The sequence below is a fragment of the Oncorhynchus gorbuscha genome, linkage group LG17 (assembly GCF_021184085.1).
Source record: "Oncorhynchus gorbuscha isolate QuinsamMale2020 ecotype Even-year linkage group LG17, OgorEven_v1.0, whole genome shotgun sequence".
Classification (NCBI taxonomy): domain Eukaryota; kingdom Metazoa; phylum Chordata; class Actinopteri; order Salmoniformes; family Salmonidae; genus Oncorhynchus; species Oncorhynchus gorbuscha.
The window spans coordinates 52,002,722-52,021,480 of record NC_060189.1 but is presented as its reverse complement, the minus strand read 5'-3'; the positions used below and the strand labels follow the sequence as shown (position 1 = coordinate 52,021,480).

The following is an 18,759-nucleotide window of genomic DNA, read 5'->3' as shown; positions in this document are numbered from 1 at the left end:
ATGATATGGTGTGTGGTTTTCCCACTACGACTCCATGCAGTTTATTAAACTACAGATTAAATAAATTATACTGAACTTCACAGGGTGGTGAAAGTGCACAATATTCTGGCTCTTATCCACAATAATCTCATCATGTAGACTCACTAGCCTACTCGCACTGTACGTAAATCGTTACGTTTCTTATGGGATGTATTCATGTGTGGATTTCCATCACCCATTTCGTATGATATGTTATGAATGACATGTTATGAATTTGCAAAAACATACACTACCGGTCAAGAGTTTTAAAACATTAATTCAAGGGTTTTTCTTTATTTGTACTATTTTCTACATTGTAGAATAACAGTGAAGACAAAACTATGAAATAACACATATGGAATCATGTAGTAACCAAAAAAGTGTTCATCAAATCAAAATAGATTTTATATTCTTCAAATAGCCACCCTTTGCCTTGATGACAGCTCTGCACACATCTTGGCATTCTCTCAACCAGCTTCATGAGGTAGTCACCTGGAATGCATTTCAAGTAACAGATGTGTTTAATTAAAAGTTCATTTGTGGAATTTCTTTCCTTCTTAATTGCATTTGAGCCAATCAGCTGTGTTGTGACAAAGTAGGGGGACATACAGAAGATAGCCCTATTTGGTAAAAGACCAAGTCCATATTATGGCAAGAACAGCTCAAATAAGCAAAGAAAATGACAGTCTATCATTACTTTAAGATATGAAGGTCAGTCAATACGGACAATTTCAAGAACTTTGAAAGTTTCAAGTGCAGTCACAAAAACCATCAAGCGCTATGATGAAACTGGCTCTCATGAGGACCGCCACAGGAATGGAAGACCCAGAGTTACCTCTGCTGCAGAGGATAGGTTCTTTCGAGTTACCAGCCTCAGACATTGCAGCCCAAATAAATGCTTCACAGAGTTCAAGTAACCGACACATCTCAACATCAACTGTTCAGAGGAGACTGTGTGAATCAGGCCTTCATGGTCGAATTGCTGCAAAGAAACCACTACTAAAGGACACCAATAATAAGAAGAGACTTGCTTGGGCCAAGAAACACAAGCAATGGACATTAGACTGGTGGAAATTTGTCCTTTGGCATGGAGTCAAAATGTAAGATTTTTTGGTTCCAACTGCCGTGTCTATGTGAGATGCAGTGTGTGTGAACGGATGTTCTCCGCATGTGTATTTCCCACCGTAAAGCATGGAGGAGGAGGTGTTATGGTGTGGGGGTGCTTTGCTGGTGACAGTGTCTGTGATTTATTTAGGATTCAAGGCACACTTAATCAGCATGGCTACCACATCATTCTGCAGTGATATGCCATCCCATCTGGTTTGGGCTTGGTGGGACTACCATTTTTTTTTCAACAGGACAATGACCCAAAACACACCTCCAAGCTGTGTAAGGGCTTTTTTTACCAAGAAGGAGAATAATGGAGTGCTGCATCAGATGACCTGGCCTCCACAATCCCCCAACCTCAACCAAATTGAGATGGTTTGGGATGAGTCGGATCGCAGAGTGAAGGAAAAGCAGTCAACAAGTGCTCAGCATATGTGGGAACTCCTTCAAGACTATTGGAAAATCATTCCAGGTGAAGCTGGTTGAGAGAATGCCAAGAGTGTGCAAAGCTGTCATCAAGGCAAAGGGAAGCTACTTTGAAGAATCTCAAATATAAAATACGTTTTGATTTGTTTAACACTTTTCTGTTTACTACATGATTCCATATGTGTTATATAATAGTTTTAATGTCTTCACTATTATTCTACAATGTAGAAAATACTAAAAATAAAGAAAAACCCTTCAATGAGTAGGTGTTCTAAAAATTTTGACCAGTAGTGTACATGTTACGAATTTCCTAAACGTACAATATGTTACGAATTTGCAAAATGTATGATACACTCTGTTACAAATTTTGGCTAGCTGTATTACGTTAGGTAATGTTAGCTAGGCGAGGGGTTAGGGGTACGTTTATGAGTTAGGTTAAAAGGTTAGGGAAAGGGTTTGCTAACATGCTAAGTAGTTGAAAAGTAGCAAAAAAAAATTAAGTAGTTGAAAAGTTGCTAATTAGCTCAAATGCTAAAGTTGTCTGTGATAATATTCGAATTCACAACCTTTGGGTTGCTAGACGTTCTGGTTATATGCCCACCCATTGCCTTAAGTAACCATCTGTCGTATGTAACCATAACAAACGTAACATATCATACTAAATGGAGTGTCTCGGATTTACTTACAGAATAATACAAAATGCTCTGAGACCAGGTAGGTATACATTATCAGTTCTCTATGTCTTACAAGTAGTATGGAGTTACGGCATGGATTATTGTTTCTTAATCCTGTATTACTGAATTTGTTGATGTTTTTTTCCCCCTCTTCTGAGAAATTAATCAATAACCATGTTTCCATCCAACCATTTCATGCAGATTAATTACCTGACGCATGAAAAAAGGAAACGACAGGGCTGATGGGAACATGACATGCTGATACAATTTTATTAATGCTGACAGACAATTTATTTGTTCCAACACGGTGGGATCTTTTTGCGTCAGGTAAATAAATATGAGAAATGGAGGTGGAAATGCCTTCATGCGCAAATATTGATATAATAATATTTCGAAGTAAACTTGGAGTCATGCGATATGTTGTGTTGTTCTCACAATTACTTGAGTAAAAGTCTTCATCGACATCACCTCAGTAAGGTAAATATTCAACAGTCTTTGTTATAGCCTAGGTTTACGGTCTCTGTAAAAACAGGGTATTTGTTTAGGCCTGTTTCAAATGACAAGCTAACAAAGTGTTAATAAGGGGTATGTGGTTAATTACCCAAAGACACTTCACATGTACAGTGGGGCAAAAAAGTAAAAGTATTTAGTCAGCCACCAATTGTGCAAGTTCTCCCACTTAAAAAGATGAGAGGCCTGTAATTTTCATCATAGGTACATTTCAACTATGAAAGACAAAATGAGAAAAAAAATCCAGAAAATCACATTGTAGGATTTTTAATGAATTTATTTGCAAATTATTAGTCTTTGAGCTCCCTCTAGACATTGTTGTGGGTGTTGTTGGGATTGTGTGCTGTGTTGGAGGCTAGGTAACTTTCGTGTTCATATGAATTAAATACACTGTTCAAAAAAATAAAGGGAACACTAAAATAACACATCCTAGATCTGAATGAATGAAATATTCTTATTAAATACATTTTTCTTTACACAGTTGAATGTGCTGACAACAAAATCACACAAAAATTATCAATGGAAATCAAATTTATCAACCCATGGAGGTCTGGATTTGGAGTCACACTCAAAATTAAAGTGGAAAACCACACTACAGGCTGATCCAACTTTGATTTAATGTCATTAAAACAAGTCCAAATGAGGCTCAGCAGTGTGTGTGGCCTCCACGTACCTGTATGACCTCCCTACAACGCCTGGGCATGCTCCTGATGAGGTGGCGGATGGTCTCCTGAGGGACCTCCTCCCAGACCTGGACTAAAGCATCTGCCAACTCCTGGACAGTCTGTGGTGCAACGTGGCGTTGGTGGATGGGGCGAGACATGATGTCCCAGATGTGCTCAATTGGATTCAGGTCTGGGGAACGGGCGGGCCAGTCCATTGCATCAATGCCTTCCTCTTGCAGGAACTGCTGACACACTCCAGCCACATGAGGTATAGCATTGTCTTGCATTAGGAGGAACCCAGGGCCAACCGCCCCAGCATATGGTCTCACAAGGGGTCTGAGGATCTCATCTCGGTACCGAATGGCAGTCAGGCTACCTCTGGCGAGCACATGGAGGGCTGTGCGGCCCCCCAAAGAAATGCCACCCCACACCATGACTGACCCACCGCCAAACCAGTCATGCTGGAGGATGTTGCAGGCAGCAGAACGTTCTCCACGGCGTCTTCAGACTGTCATGTCTGTCACACGTGCTCAGTGTGAACCTGCTTTCATCTGTGAAGAGCACAGGGCGCCAGTGGCGAATTTACCAATCTTGGTGTTCTCTGGCAAATGCCAAATGTCCTGCATGGTGTTGGGCTGTAAGCACAACCCCCACCTGTGGACGTCGGGCCCTCATACCACCCTCATGGAGTCTGTTTCTCACCGTTTGAGCAGACACATACACATTTGTGGCCTGCTGGAGGTCATTTTGCAGGGCTCTGGCAGTGCTCCTTCTGCTCCTCCTTGCACAAAGGTGGAGGTAGCGGTCCTGCTGCTGGGTTGTTGCCCTTCTACGGCCTCCTCCACGTCTCCTGATGTACTGGCCTGTCTCCTGGTAGCGCCTCCATGCTCTGGACACTACACTGACAGACACAGCAAACTTTCTTGCCACATCTCGCATTGATGTGCCATCCTAGGTGAGCTGCACCACCAGAGCCACTTGTGTGGGTTGTAGACTCCGTCTCATGCTACCACTAGAGTGAAAGCACCGCCAGCATTCAAAAGTGACCAAAACATCAGCCAGGAAGCATAGGAACTGAGAAGTGGTCTGTTGTCCCCACCTGCAGACCCACTCCTTTATTGGGGGTGTCTTGCTAATTGCCTATAATTTCAACCTGTTGTCTATTCCATTTGCACAAAGCATTTGAAATGTATTGTCTATCAGTGTTGCTTCCTAAGTGGACAGTTTGATTTCACAGAAGTGTGATTGACTTGAAGTTACATTGTGTTGTTTAAGTGTTCCCTTTATTTTTTGAGCAGTGTATGTTTCGGTTCGACTGAGAGAAGGGAAACTCAATCCCTACAATGATACAAAAATAACCAAGTAAGTCAGCACAGAGTTAATGTTGTATTTAACGTAAACCAAATAGTCCTACACTCATAACGTGAAGTTCAGTACTTTTATTGCACAAAATGATACGTATGGCAAGTTTAATAACTGTTCTCACTATGGTAACACTTACCATACATCTAGCACCCTCGCTTTAATAAAATACACTTTAGAATACTTTGGAAAAGGATAAAACATTACATTGCACAAAAACAGGACAAGGTTATCACTTTACATCAGCGAAGCACTTTTACAGACACCATATCTACTCTGCCTCATCACACTCATTTCCTCAGTTTACCTCATCCGGTTCCCTACTACATCCCAAACTAACTAGCACTAAATAATCAAATCAAATTACATTGGTCACATGCGTGTTTAGCAATGTTATTGCAGGTGTAGCAAAATGCTTCTACTACATTACATGTCCCTATACGGTAGACTTGGGTCTTGTGCATTTTCTGCTGGTGTATCCTGACGTGTCTCCTCTCTGAGAACCTCTTCCCGCAGTGCGTACAGGCGAACGGCCTCTCCCGTGTGGACCTTCAGGTGCACTTTCATATTGTGCTGGTGGGAGAACCTCTTCTCACACTGGGGGCAGCTGTAGGGTTTCTCTCCTGTGTGGACCCTCTGATGCCTCTTCAGGTGGGTCGATCGGGAGAAACGGGCACGGCACAGGTGACAGCCGAATGGCTTCTCCCCCGTGTGTATCCTCTGGTGGATCTCCACCTGTTTGGGGAAACTGAAAGCTTTCCCACAGAAAGAACACGGGAATCGCTTTTCTTTACTGATTCCGTCTCTACTACTGTCATTTGTCAATGGGCTTGTGTAGCCATTTAGTGTTGAAGAATTGTCTGAGGTCTGGTTTAACATTAGAAGAGTGTGAGGAGGATGAAGGCCAGGGAGTGTCTGTGTTGTTACAGGGTCCATGTTCCAGTTGATAGATCCTATAGAAGGCAGGCTGAAGGCAGCATCTGTTAGGGGGTTAACCTGAGGCGCCATCAGTCTCTCTGATTCACAACTATAGAAGCAGGACGGAGCATTGCTAACCGAGTCTGTGTCTGTTCTCTCCAACCGCATACGGACACCTCCCCGTCCCTGCAGACCAAATCTACGCCTCGCTGTCGTCTCAGCCAGTCTGTTGTCATGGAGACTAAGTTCAGTTGTGGTTTTGTGTTCAGCTGTTTGTTTCTGGTTGTGGTTAACAGTGTTGATCCCAGGCCCAGAGTTGCGGACGCTGTCCCATCCACAGACCTCGACTATGTCGCTACTGGATCTGGCCTGCTCAGTGACGTTCTCCCCTGGGCCCTTCACTGCACCGGTCTGGCAATCCAAAATGGCCACCCAGTCTCCTCTGTTAACCTCCAGCCAACCACCTGCAGGAAGAGGTAACAAAACAGACTATAAGAATATTTAGAAGATAAATACACAACACAGAGGATGCGAGGACGAGAGTAAATAGTTGGTCTTCAGTTCAACAGCTGTTTAGAATCTGTGGAATGTCAGTCCTGCACTCAGTGCTACGAGTGCCACGTTTTCATTGGTCTGTACATTGAGTCTGGAGCAGGATACTTGTTATTTGGCCATTGGCCCAGTTGTACTGCAAGGACTTCTGATTGGTCAACCGCATGCTAGGGTGGAGGGTTATGAATGGCATCCTGTTCCTTTGTTCTGTGGAGAAAAGCTGAGGACAGGGGAGACTGAACATCTACCTCCCAGCATAACATTATGATTGGTCCTCTTTGAATAAACCTATTTTTCTCCCTGATTTGCTTTGGAGTTTGTGTTATTGAAGAATAACATCAACCGCTAACAAGACTTTACAAACATGCCAGAGAAAACACAATGGTATGACTAGAACTACTGTTCCCTGGAAGAGTGAAACTGGATTTATTCCCTAAATGTAATACCGCTCTTCACCAAGTCCAGGAATGGGCAGCACAGGGCCAAATGGGTGTTGTACCTAATGTCTCTACTTCAGGGAACAGTATTATAGACATAACATTACGTTCCCTTTCAGTCAGTCCAATTCAGAATAGCATACTATGGGGAACTATAATCACGCCATAAGCCGACCCCAACGGATACTAAATAAAACAGCTCATGGCAGACCACCGACAGCGTGCTGCCTAGTTATTTCCCATCCCAGCCATAAGCACATTGTGGGCTACACTGGAGCAGTGAAATCCAAGCGATTAAAACCTTTGAAAAAAAATGTGTGGTGATGCCCAACTCGCCACGGCACAAATATCTCCTCCAGTCAACCTTTTAAACAATGCCCAATATGCTGCCAGACCCCTTGTGAAGTAGGAGCTGCCACAGCTAGGTAACCCTTGCCGCTATATGCCAGGGGGATAGCCTTCACAACCCAGTGGGAGAGAGTGTTTAGAGAGCGCCCTGCGCCCCACTATGACACCATCCGTTCTTTCCGAATTGAGTAACCCATCGCACAGCGCGCCCCCACCCTTGGGGGGGATGAGTCTGTTGTGACCACCTTGCGGGACAACACCTGGGCCATGAGAACCCCTTGCGACAGTAGCTGGGGATCCCTCCACTGGGCCAGTGCCCGAAGATATATGTCGGGGACACTGGAATTGACTGGTTTAGGTGGCGAGATGCTTCCAAGCATGTTGCTAGCACCCAGCACTGGAACAGCTGCATTAATAATAGTTCCAGGGGACTGACCACCATCATAGAAGCCATCATCCCCAGTAGGCGCAGGAACTGGTGAAAACGTACTGTGCTGCTCAACCGAAATTGGGTCAAGCAGAGCTGGAAGCTCTTTTTCTGGTTTACAATAAAACCTAGAGAATGAACATGGGGCACTAGCCTCGGTGTGAAACACTGCTTGTTCCTTTTGACTGCTATCAGCCAACTGTCTAGGTAGGCCAACACCCTCAGCCCCTGATGGGTGCCAGAGCCGCCTCCACCACCTGTGAAAAGACGAGAGGCGAGAGAGACAAGCCGAATGGGAGTACAAAAAACGTGTAGGCTATCGCCTTGTAATGGAACCTCAGGAACTTTATGTGACTGGGGTACATGGGCAGACGAAAGTACGCATCCTTTATGCCGACAGTGGGTGAACCAATTGCCTGGACACATGGACAGTAACAGCCGCTGGTTTGTGAGCATTTTGAACTTGCGAACTCTGAGATGCTTGTTCAGGGCAAGCATGTCTAGAATAGGGCTTAAACCACCGTCCCTTTTCGAAACCAGTAAATACAGACTGTACCAGCTGTCTTGGGCTTCCAACAGAGGAACCATTCGTTCTGCCTGTTTCTGGAGCAGGGAGGATATTTCCTTCGTTAATACTGGCAGAGGCCAGGGGAACAGTTGACGTGATGATGCCGCAAAAACGTGGGGGGGATTCGTACAATGAATTGTAGCCTGACATCACTGTTCGCATGATCCAGGGCAGATCAGGCAGCGAGTCTCCTGTAAAGTCCCATGTCGCCCCTGGAAGCGGTGCGACGCTTGTGCCAGGCAGATTGGAGTTGTGCCTGTCAATCAGGCCGATTGGACCTGGTGCTGGGCCGGGCCCCTGGGACAGCCCGCTTAGCCGGCCCAGCATCAGAGGTACATTTGTCTGTCCCACTCTTTCTGAAAACGCCAAAGATGGCAGTGTGCCACCACAGTAGCGCCCCTGCTCTTGCCGAGTGCCAGAACGGTACACCGGGACGTGAACAGAATGAAGTTGGCCGTAACACGAATCTCATCCAGGAGCTCGGTGTGGGACTCCTGCAGCCAAAGCCATGCCAAGCTCCGGCAGCAACTCTGTCTAGTAGACCTGCAATACAGTTATAGACAACAGGGATCAGCCATCCCCTCTGTGCAATACACCTTATCCAGCTGAGCAGCTGAAAAGCGACAGTGCTTGTTAGGGAGCATAGGATCCGCATTAGCCACACCCTTGTGAGCCAACAGGCTAGGTAGCCAGGTAACTTGCTATAGACTGGAGGCGTGTGCGCCAGCCCCGCCCAATCCATCCCCTCCAGATCCATGAAGGGGGCACACCAATGCAGCATCAGCTGAGCTGAATGCGGGTTGGACCAGGTTGTCATCAATTCTTCGACGAAATCCAGAAACAGGGATAGGTGGTGCTTGACTGTGGCAACCACAGGGGGCTGATACTTCCCACCGAACCTGGACTTTGCCACGGGTGTGAACATGGCCACTTCAACTCCAAAATGTATAGCCACCCTGTGGCACAATTCTATGAACAACGCGTTGGATACCAGGGTTTACCCCGCTACTCACATAGTGTTAGGGGGTGGCTGTCCGGGAACTAAGTCCTCTTCCGAGAAACTCCTGGAGCGTCCAGAACACCATGTTGTTATCCGAAACCTGTGTCCTGTATGTCATCATGGGAGACAAACCAGCCGGCTCACTATCTCCTAGCTGGGAGGATAGTTCCACCAAAGCCCCTAATCTCTCTCTGTTTCCTGCACCTCAGTCCCAGGCGAGATACCGGCATCCGGGAAAGGAAAGTTGCCATCTGTAAATCCAAGCTTTCTCAAGAATGCGAGACGTCTTGCCAGGGAGTTTGCACACAGTATGTGGCAATGCTCACACAGACTGGTTCAAGCGAGGGCCGCCTGAGCGTGTTCAAAGCCGAGACAAAATACACATAAATCTTGAGCATCTTTCAGAGAAATAGTATAACTGCATGACTGGGTGAATGAACACATCGTCGCCTCGGCCGCTTTCTTAACCGTTTTAATCATTTTCTTCCAGCAAATTGAAGATGAACTAATTGTTTGTGATTAGAAAACTTGTGAGAACAAATACAAACTAAGCACACAACATACAGAGGGTGAGGACACTCTACCACTATGGGACAGTTTAGTTGGCGCAACATAATTCTCGTTTTCAAAATTGTTTGTTTTATTATTGTGAATCGTTCCTGTTCACACAGAGGTGAAGTGCAGAATAATTGAAGGAAGGAATCTGTGCCTCATGCTTATCACCTGTGGAAGGCGGGGCTTCCAGCGAGGCACGGATTTCATTGGCCCTGTCAGGTGAGATCTTTCAACCAAAGTCGCGAGAGTGCGAATCCCCATAGTATGTTGTACCGAAGTTGACTGACTGAAGGGAAACTCATACATATTTTGAGTCAATTAACTGGTCAAGTTCATACTTTATAATGTGTGTTTTTGTATACAAACATAAGTTGTATTAATTTAATTTGATAAAAGAATAGTAACCAGTTGCATCACTATTCTATTTTGTATCTAGGCTATATGTATCACTATTCCCATTGAAGATCTATTACTCTATGGAGGTTATATGTAATTCTCCCTTACCTTGCTCCCCCATCTTTAATCCAGTCAGCAGATCAATGCTCTCTGGTCCATCTTCTATTGTCTCCTCTTTGACTAGCAGCAGATCAGGCTTCCCATCCTCCACGTCTACTGACTGTAAGAGATACAGAGTGAGAGGATGTTGGATCAAGAAATCTGATATGCGCACCCTGCTATGGGGCATCTTCTGATTGGGCAATGAGGGATTGCTATGAGTACTATGCAAACATGTTAGTTGCTTTGACACTATGCAAATGTATTAGTTAATTTAATTACATGACGCTCATTAAAATGGTTTGATAATTCAAAGGCATAGTCCCACACTCATTTTGTCCCACACAACAAAATTAATCAAGACCTGGGGCCATATCCGAAGAGAATCTCAGAATAGAAGTGCTGATCCAAGATCAGATCCCCGCCTGTCTACATAGCCTTATTAATTATAATCTAAAAAAGAAAAACTGATCTTAGATCAGCATTTGTACTCAGAGAGGCTTTGTGGATGCGGAGAGTAGTGCGCACGGCCCAGTACATCACTAGTGCCAAGCTTCCTGCCATCCAGGACCTCTATACCAGGCGGTGTAGGAAGGCCCTAAAAGTTGCCAAAGACTCCAGCCACCCCAGTCATAGACTGTTCTCTCTGCTACCGTACTGCAAGCGGTACTGGATAGTATAGGTCCAAAAGGCTTAACAGTTTCTACCCCCAAGCCATAAGACTCCTTAACAGCTAACAGGACTGTTGGCATTGGCCCCCCCTTTACGCTGCCGCTACTCTGTGTTTATTATCTATGCAGTCATTTTTACCTCTACCTACATGTACATATTACCTCAATTACCTCTATTAACCTGTCCCCCCACGCATCGACTCTGTACCGTTACCCCCTGTATATAGCCTTGTTACTGTTATTTAATTGTTGCTCTTTAATTATGTTAGTTTTCCAAAAGAATGTCATCATTTTTATTTATTTATAGTTTACTTCAGTTTATTTAGTAAATACTTTAACTTTTTTCTTAAAACTGCATTGTTGGTTTAGGGCTTGTAAGTAAGCATTTCACTGTTGTATTCAGTGCATGTGACAAATAGAATTGGATTTGATCTAATACCATTCAGACAGTAGTTTACAGTGGGCTCACCTCAGTGAGACTGCGTGTGGTCCTGTGCTGCTCAGCTGGTTCCTCTGTGGGTTCAGGAGGAGGTGTAGTCTGGTTGTCCTCCATGACCATGTCCCCCTCAGTGTTCTCCAGACCCTCCTCCTTCACCAGCAGCACCTCTGGACCCTCCTCCTCCTGAAAGAGAGCCATGATACAGATTACAGACATACACTCTCTTAGGTACGTACACGCACACACACGCACAGAAAATACACACTTTAATGATGGATGGGCCATACTTGTGAACATAAAAAAATGCTCATCAGCCAATTAAAATCATCGATTTACTTGCAAGTGATAGAACACAGACACAGATCATAAGCACGCTTTCAACATGGAGTGTTTACCCAGCCCCATTATTTTTGAGTCCTATACTGTAGTTACAGAATTAAATAATTGTTGTTAAACCAGTCATGGTGGACATAAATATGATGTCGAAAGTCAGCTATGATAAGTTCAAATTCATCAGACAAACCTGACTAAACTATTTTGAAGTTTACAGTAGGTGTTTCAGACCCCTTGCAAATGTATTAAAAATAAAAAACTGAAATCACATTTACATAAGTAATCAGACCCTTTACTCAGTACGTTATTGAAGCACCTTTGGCAGCGATTAGAGCCTCAAGTCTTCTTGGGTATGATGCTACAAAAATTTGGGGAGTTTCTCCCATTCTTCTCTGCAGACCCTCTCAAGCTCTGTCAGGTTGGCTGGGGAGCGTCGCTGCACAGCTATTTTCAGGTATCTCCAGAGATGTTCGATCGAGTTCAAGTCTGGGCTCTGGTTGGGCCACTCAAGGACATTCAGAGACTCATGCCGCAGACACTCCTGCGTTGTCTTGGCTGTGTGCTTATGGTCGTTCACCTGTTGGAAGGTGAACCTTCGCCCCAGTCTGAGGTCCTGAGCAGGTTTTCATCAAGGATCTTTCTGTACTTTGCTCCGTTCATCTTTCCCTCGATCCTGACTAGTCTCAGTCCCTTTCTCTGAAAAACATCCCCACAGCGTGATGCTGCCACTACCATGCTTCACCGTAGGGATGGTGCCAGGTTTCCTCCAGATGTGACGCTTAGCAATCAGGCCAAATAGTTCAAATCTTGGTTTCATCTGACCAGAGAATCTGGTTTCTCATGGTTTGAGAGTCCTTTAGGTGCCTTTTGGCAAACTCCAAGCGGGTTGTGATGTACCTTTTAATGAGGAGCGGCTTCCGTCTGGCCACTCTACCATAAAGGCCTAAATTGTGGAGTGTTGCAGAGGTGGTTGTCCTTCTGGAAGGTTCTCCCATCTCCACAGAGGAACTCTAGAGCTCTGTCAGAGTAGCCATCAGCTTCTTGGTCACTTTCCTGACCAAGGCCCTTCTCCCCTTATTGCTCAGTTTGGTCAGACGGCCAGCTCTAGGAAGAGTCTTGGTGGTTCCCAACTTCTTCCATTTAAGAATGATGGAGGCCACTGTGTTCTTGGGGACTTTCTATGCTGCAGACAATTTTTGGTACCCTTCCCCAGATCTGTGCCTCGACACAATCCTGTCTCTGAGCTCTACGGACAATTCCTTTGACCTCATGGCTTGATTTTTTGCTCTGACATGCATTGTCAACTGTGGGACCTTATAGAGGAGTGTGTGCCTTTCCAAGTTATGTCCAATCAATTGAATTTACCAGAGGTGGACTCCAATCAAGTTGTAGAAACATCTCAAGGATGACCAAATGGAAACAGGATGCACCGGAGCTAAATTTCAAGTCTCATCGCAAAGGGTCTGAACACATACGTAAATAAGGCATTCTTGTTTTTCTATTTTTAATAAATTGGCCAAAATTTCTAAAAACCTGTGTTCGCTTTGTCATTGTGGGCTATTGTGTGTTGATTGAGGTATTTAATTTGTTTTTTAAAATCCATTTTAGAATAAAGCTGTAAGGAAAACGCAAAGGGGTCTGAATACTTTCTGAATGCACTCTACATTGTGAACTTCCTGACGAGCAGTCCCCAGGTGGCGAGGGTAGGCACATCCGCCACGCTGAACCACACGGGGCCTCTCGGGGGTGCATGCTTAGTCCCCTCCCATACTCCCTGTTCACCCACGATGGCGCGAACTACTCCAACACCACCATTAAGTTTGCTGACGACATGACGGTGGTAGGCCTGATCACAGACGACGAGACAGCCTATAGGCAGAAGGTCAGTGACCTGGCAGTGTGGTGCCAGGACAAAAGCCTTTCCCTCAATGTCAGCAAGACAAAGGAGCTGATCATGGACCACAGGAAACGGAGGGCCGAGCACACCCCCATCCACCGACAGGGCTTTAGTGGAGCAAGTCAAGAGAGTCTCAATCTTGGTGTTCACACCACTAAGGAACTAACATGGTCCACACACACACAAAAACAGGCGTGAAGAGGGCACAACACCATTTCCCCCTCAGGAGGCTGAAAAGATTTGTTATGGGCCCTCAGATCCTCAAAAAGTTATACAGCTGCACCATTGAAAGCATCTTGACTGGCTGCATCTATGCTTGGTTAGGCAACTGCTTGGCATCCAAGCGCAAGGCGCCAGAGGGTAGTGCGTACGGCCCATCACATCGCTGGACCCGAGCTCTCTGCCATCCAGGACCTCTATACCAGGTGGTGTCAGAAGAAGGCCCTAAAACTTGTCAAAGGCTCCAGCCACCCAGGACTGTTCTCTCTCAAGTGGTACTGATGCACCAAGTATGGAAGTATGGAACCAACAGGACCCTGAACAGCTTCTACCCCCAAGCAATAAGACTGCTGTTACCTTGTACCCCTGCACATTGACTCGGTACTGGTACCCCCTGTATATAGCAAAGTTATCACTACTCATTGTGAATTTATTCCTCATGTTATCATCTTTCTATTATTTGTAAATGTTTCTTTCTGCATGGGAAGGGCCCATAAGTAAGCAACTTACTGTTAGTCTACACTTTTTATTTACAAAGCACATTTAATGTGACAAATACCATTTGATTTGTAGGTATATATAGTAGGCCTTATGTGTAATGGTTATAAAGCGCTGTTGGGTGTATGAAGAATAGGGTGAGATCAGTTGTGATGTATACTAAAGAATTGGTGTAAAGTACATAAGAAAACATACTTTCCGAATGCACTGTATATTGTGAACATCTCCCCTCTCCTGGACTTCCTGACGGACAGTCCCCAGGTGGTGAGGGTAGGCACATCCGCCACGCTGACCCTCAACACGGGGGCCCCTCAGGGGTGTGTGCTTAGTTCCCTCCTATACTCCCTGTTCACCCATGACTGCGCGGGCGATTTTTTGCTTATCTACACTTTACCATTTATATTTGACATCTTTTACTTTAACTCCACAACATTCCTAAAGAAAATAATGTACTTTAACTCCATGCATTTTCCCTGACACCCAAAAGTACTCGTTAGCAGGACAGGAAAATTGCCAAATTCCTACATTTACCAAGAGAACGTCCCTGTTCATCCCTACTGCCTTTGATCTGGTGGAAGCACTAAATACATGCTTTGTTTGTAAATTACTTTTGAAACATAACTATATTTAAAACCAAATACTTTCACTCAAGTAGTGGGTGACTTTCACTTGAGCCATTTTCTACGAAGGTATCTTTACTTTTACTCAAGTATGACATTTGGGGCCTCCCGGGTGGCGCAGTGGCCTAGGGCATTGCATCGCAGGGCTAGCTGTGCCACCAGAGGTTCGAGCCCAGGCTCTGTCGCAGCCGGCTGCGATCTGAAGGTCCGTGGGGCGACGCACAATTGGCCTAGCGTCGTCCGGGTTAGGGAGGGTTTGGCCGGTAGGGATATCCTTGTTTCATCGCGCACCAGCGACTCCTGTGGCAGGCCGGGCGCAGTGCACGCTAACATTTCGTAAGACATTTGGGTACTTTTCCCACAACTACTAAAGAGAGCCTCGTTGAAACTCTTAGAACGAAAAGTCCAATTTTGTGTTCATTAAAAATAAACATTTTGAATACACCATATGAAAACCACACATATATACATATAGAGTCTCTGGTGGCAGTTATGTCACACCGAACAAAAATATAAACTCAACTTGTGTTGGTCCCGTGGTTCATGAGCTGAAATACAAGATCCCTGAAATGTTTCATATGCACACAAAGCTTATTTGTCTCAAATTCTGTGCACAAATGTGTTTACATCCCCTGTTAGTGAGTATTTTTCCTTTGCCAAGATAATCCAGGTGTGGCAAATCAAGAATTTGATGACACAAAATGATCATTACAAAGGTGCACCTTGTGCTGGGGACAATAAAAGGCCACTAAAATGTGAAGTTTTGTCACACAACACAATGCCACAGATGTCTACATTTTTGAGGGAGAGTGCGATTGGCATGCTGACTGCAGGAATGTCAACCAGAGCTGTTGCCAGATAATTTAATGTTAATTTCTCTACCATAAGCCACCTCCAATGTTGTTTTAGAGAATTTAGCAGTCCGTCCAACTGGCCTCACAACCACAGACCACGTGTAAACATTGCTAGCCCAGGACCTCCGCATCTGGCTTCTTCACATGCGGGATAGTCTGAGAACAGCCACCTGGAAAGCTGATGAAACTGATGAGTGTTTCAGTCTGTAATAAAGCCCTTTTGTGGGGGGAAACTAATTCTGATTACCTGGGCCTGGCTCCCCAGTGGTTGAGCTTATGCCCTCCCAGGCCAATCCATGGCTGCGCCCCTACCCAGTCATGTGAAATCCATAGACTAATTTATTTATTTAAAATTGACCGATTTCCTTATATGAAAGTCAGTAAAATCTTGGAAATTGTTGCCCTTGTATTTTTGTTCAGATTAAGTAGTGGAATGGATCAAAGAAATAAGCATTTGTGAACAACATATAGCCTACACAGTACAAACACAATATGTAACAGACTTGTTATGCTTAAATATATCACACAATGTCTGGATGCAATATTCTACCCAGGAATATTCAACACTGAAATCTGTTACTCATTATTCCAAAGGTATCTGTGGATCTTTCCTGTGGACAACACTGAAAATTAATCTGTCTTTAATGCAGGGTTTGATCTAAATGTCAGAAGCTAATGAGTGGAATGGTTACTTCCTATGTTATAGAGTGGAATGGTTTTTCTGCTGATGTATCCTGAGGTAGCTCCTATCTGAGAACCTCTTTCCGCAGTACGTACAGGCAAATGGCCTTTCTCACGTATGGACATTTAGGTGCATCTTCAGATGGTGCTGGTGGGAGAACCTCTTCTCACACTGGGGGCAGCTGTAAGGTTTCTCCCCTGTGTGGACCCTCTGGTGCCTCTTCAGGTTGCAGGCCTGGGCGAAGCGCATGTGACACTGGGTACAATTGAAGGGTTTCACCCCTGTGTGGACCCTCTGGTGGATCTCCACCTTCTGGGGGCAGCTGAAGCCTTTGTTACAGAACATGCAGAGGAACCGCTTCTCTTTACCGCCTGTTGTTGCTCCCCATCCCTGAGCCTTGGCCTTTTGGTCCTTTGAGTTCAATACCTGATCGGAAAAGACGCTGCAGTGTGAATCGGATGGTGCCAAGGACGTGGACACTGGGTCGCGATCCCTGAGTGCGTGTAAAGGTGAGTGGGTGGCGACATTTAGATTTGTCTCTAAGCTTTCCCTGTAGTCTAAGAAGTCACTGGTGTTTCCCTGTTTTCCTAAGTGAGTCTCGTCTGCATTCCATGTCAGAGGAGCATCGCCCTCCACTTTCACAGTCACCTCATCTACGACCAGACCCTCGCCTTTCTTATCTAGGAACCCTTCAGAGTATACACTACTACTGTACCGGTTCCAGTCCGCTCCCATTGGATTAGTCTGTGTATCTAAGCCCACAGTCATGTCACCAGGTATCATCTCTGTCCCTGTAGCGTATGAACAGGGCGGATCATTGCCAGTCTGTAACGTGTCACCTGAGTCCTGATGGGACAGAACCGTCCTCGGGCTCGGGTTACCATCAAGTAAATATTCTGAGCGGGGAGCAGGTGGACAGCCCAGTCGCCCCAGCCCCGTTAAAGTCTCTGTATCTGTCTCTGACTTGAGGATGGCGTTCAGCGTTCCACTGACCTCCGTGATTCTGCGTCGGGTCCTGGGCAGCTCTGGGGCAGTGGTGGGGTCCTCCGTGACTACAGGGGAGGCTACTCCAGTCTGGATGTCTCTGCTGTGCCGTGGGTCCTCCTCCCGTTCAGACTTCTCCAGCTTGACACCAGGACTTGCATCTTCAGACTGACACAAGAAAAAAGGAGGTGAATTACCGATACATGCGTAGAATTGGATAATAATGCCGTAGGGAAGTCTCACAAGCTCCCTTATGGCAGATAAATGAGGATGTACATGTAAGCAAGTGAATAGCCGAGGGGAGCCTTTATGAAATTAACTGCCCACATTTGATATACTGTAATTTTGATGTAATCACGATCTAAAATTAACACCCACCAATTGCGCGTAGATTGACATTGGCGGTTAAGAATGCCTAATTCACCTGCTACATTTTTGGGTGGTCACACTCAGGGCTCTACAGTGCAAGCATTTCATAAAAATAGTCAAGTGGAGTATGGGCACAAGTGCAAGTTGTGATATATAGCTAAATAAATGCTACAGCAGCTTTTTTGAAAGTATTTCTGCAGTTTTGTTTCATATCTGGTAATGCGCAAAGAAATCGGAATTCAAACGTTAGAGCTACCCCACCTTGCAAAGCAACACTGCCTGTGCTGTGGGCGAAGTCTTGAAGGATTTGTTTTTAGAAGCAATGCGCTCAGCCTTAAATGTTGGTCTAATTTTCTCAAAAGTCTACTAAAATGAGACTTTGTTCTTGTGTTTCTTGTCTATTTATATTGCTTTGTTCACAAGCTAGGTTGCATTCAATGTTTGAGTTTGATTCCACTGCTAGCAAAAAGAGACATGGTATCTTCACAGGCAAGTGTCCCTGTTACTAAGGTAACCTTAAAGGGGCAGCAAATTTATTTTGCCTCTACTATGCATGCTCAGGTTTTTATTTATTATGGCGGCAAAAATATTTTGTCTGGTAAAAAAAAAATCTGAGTGGCTGTTAATTAAAGCTATAATCATGATATTTTTTTACCTACCCGCCACAGTGCCTGGTATACAAAAAATAGTATGTTTAAGGCCCTGGATGTAATAGTATTACACTAACCTCTATCACGATAACGTGCTGGGTTGAGTTTCCACTCCCATCATCAACAGTGATTGGCTGGTCATCTCTCCATGTATTGTGTCCTGCTGGCTTCACAAAGCTTCTGTGGCCTCCAGTGAGATGTCCTTCACCTGAGAGTGTGATTGGGGGAAAAGAGGTTGTTAGGTTAGCTGCTGTCAATGCTCAACGCTATATTATACACTGAATGTACAATACATTAAGAATGAGTTGCACCCCCTTTTGCCCTCAGAACAGCCTCAATTCATTGGGGTATTGACTCTACAAGGTGTCGAAAGCGTTCCACAGGGATGCTGGTCCATGTTGACTCCAATGCTTCCCACAATTGTGTCAAGTTGGCTAGATGTTCTTTGGGTGGTGGACCATTCTTGCACGGTGTGTCAACA

General features: G+C 45.0%; 2 protein-coding genes across 6 annotated transcripts in view; both read right to left on the bottom strand.

Moving 5' to 3' along the window:
* LOC124001614 (gastrula zinc finger protein 5-1-like) overlaps positions 1 to 18,759 on the bottom strand; it is a 532,153-nt gene that overhangs the window by 155,506 nt on the left and 357,888 nt on the right. The gene's annotated exons all lie outside the window — the stretch shown is intronic.
* Positions 1 to 18,759, bottom strand: part of LOC124001665 (zinc finger protein 213-like) — a 30,006-nt gene that overhangs the window by 3,729 nt on the left and 7,518 nt on the right. For 3 of the 4 annotated variants that reach the window (XM_046308656.1, XM_046308657.1, XM_046308658.1), the window contains 5 exons: positions 18,356 to 18,486; positions 17,269 to 17,427; positions 11,203 to 11,355; positions 10,072 to 10,183; positions 4,774 to 6,144 (listed from right to left, as the gene is read on the bottom strand). In XM_046308656.1, the coding sequence (XP_046164612.1) occupies positions 5,189 to 6,144; positions 10,072 to 10,183; positions 11,203 to 11,355; positions 17,269 to 17,427; positions 18,356 to 18,486 (1,511 nt within the window). In that variant the 3' untranslated portion in view covers positions 4,774 to 5,188. Of the gene's footprint in view, positions 1 to 4,773; positions 6,145 to 10,071; positions 10,184 to 11,202; positions 11,356 to 17,268; positions 17,428 to 18,355; positions 18,487 to 18,759 lie in introns of those variants that run through there. The other variant, XM_046308660.1, reaches the window with a different exon arrangement.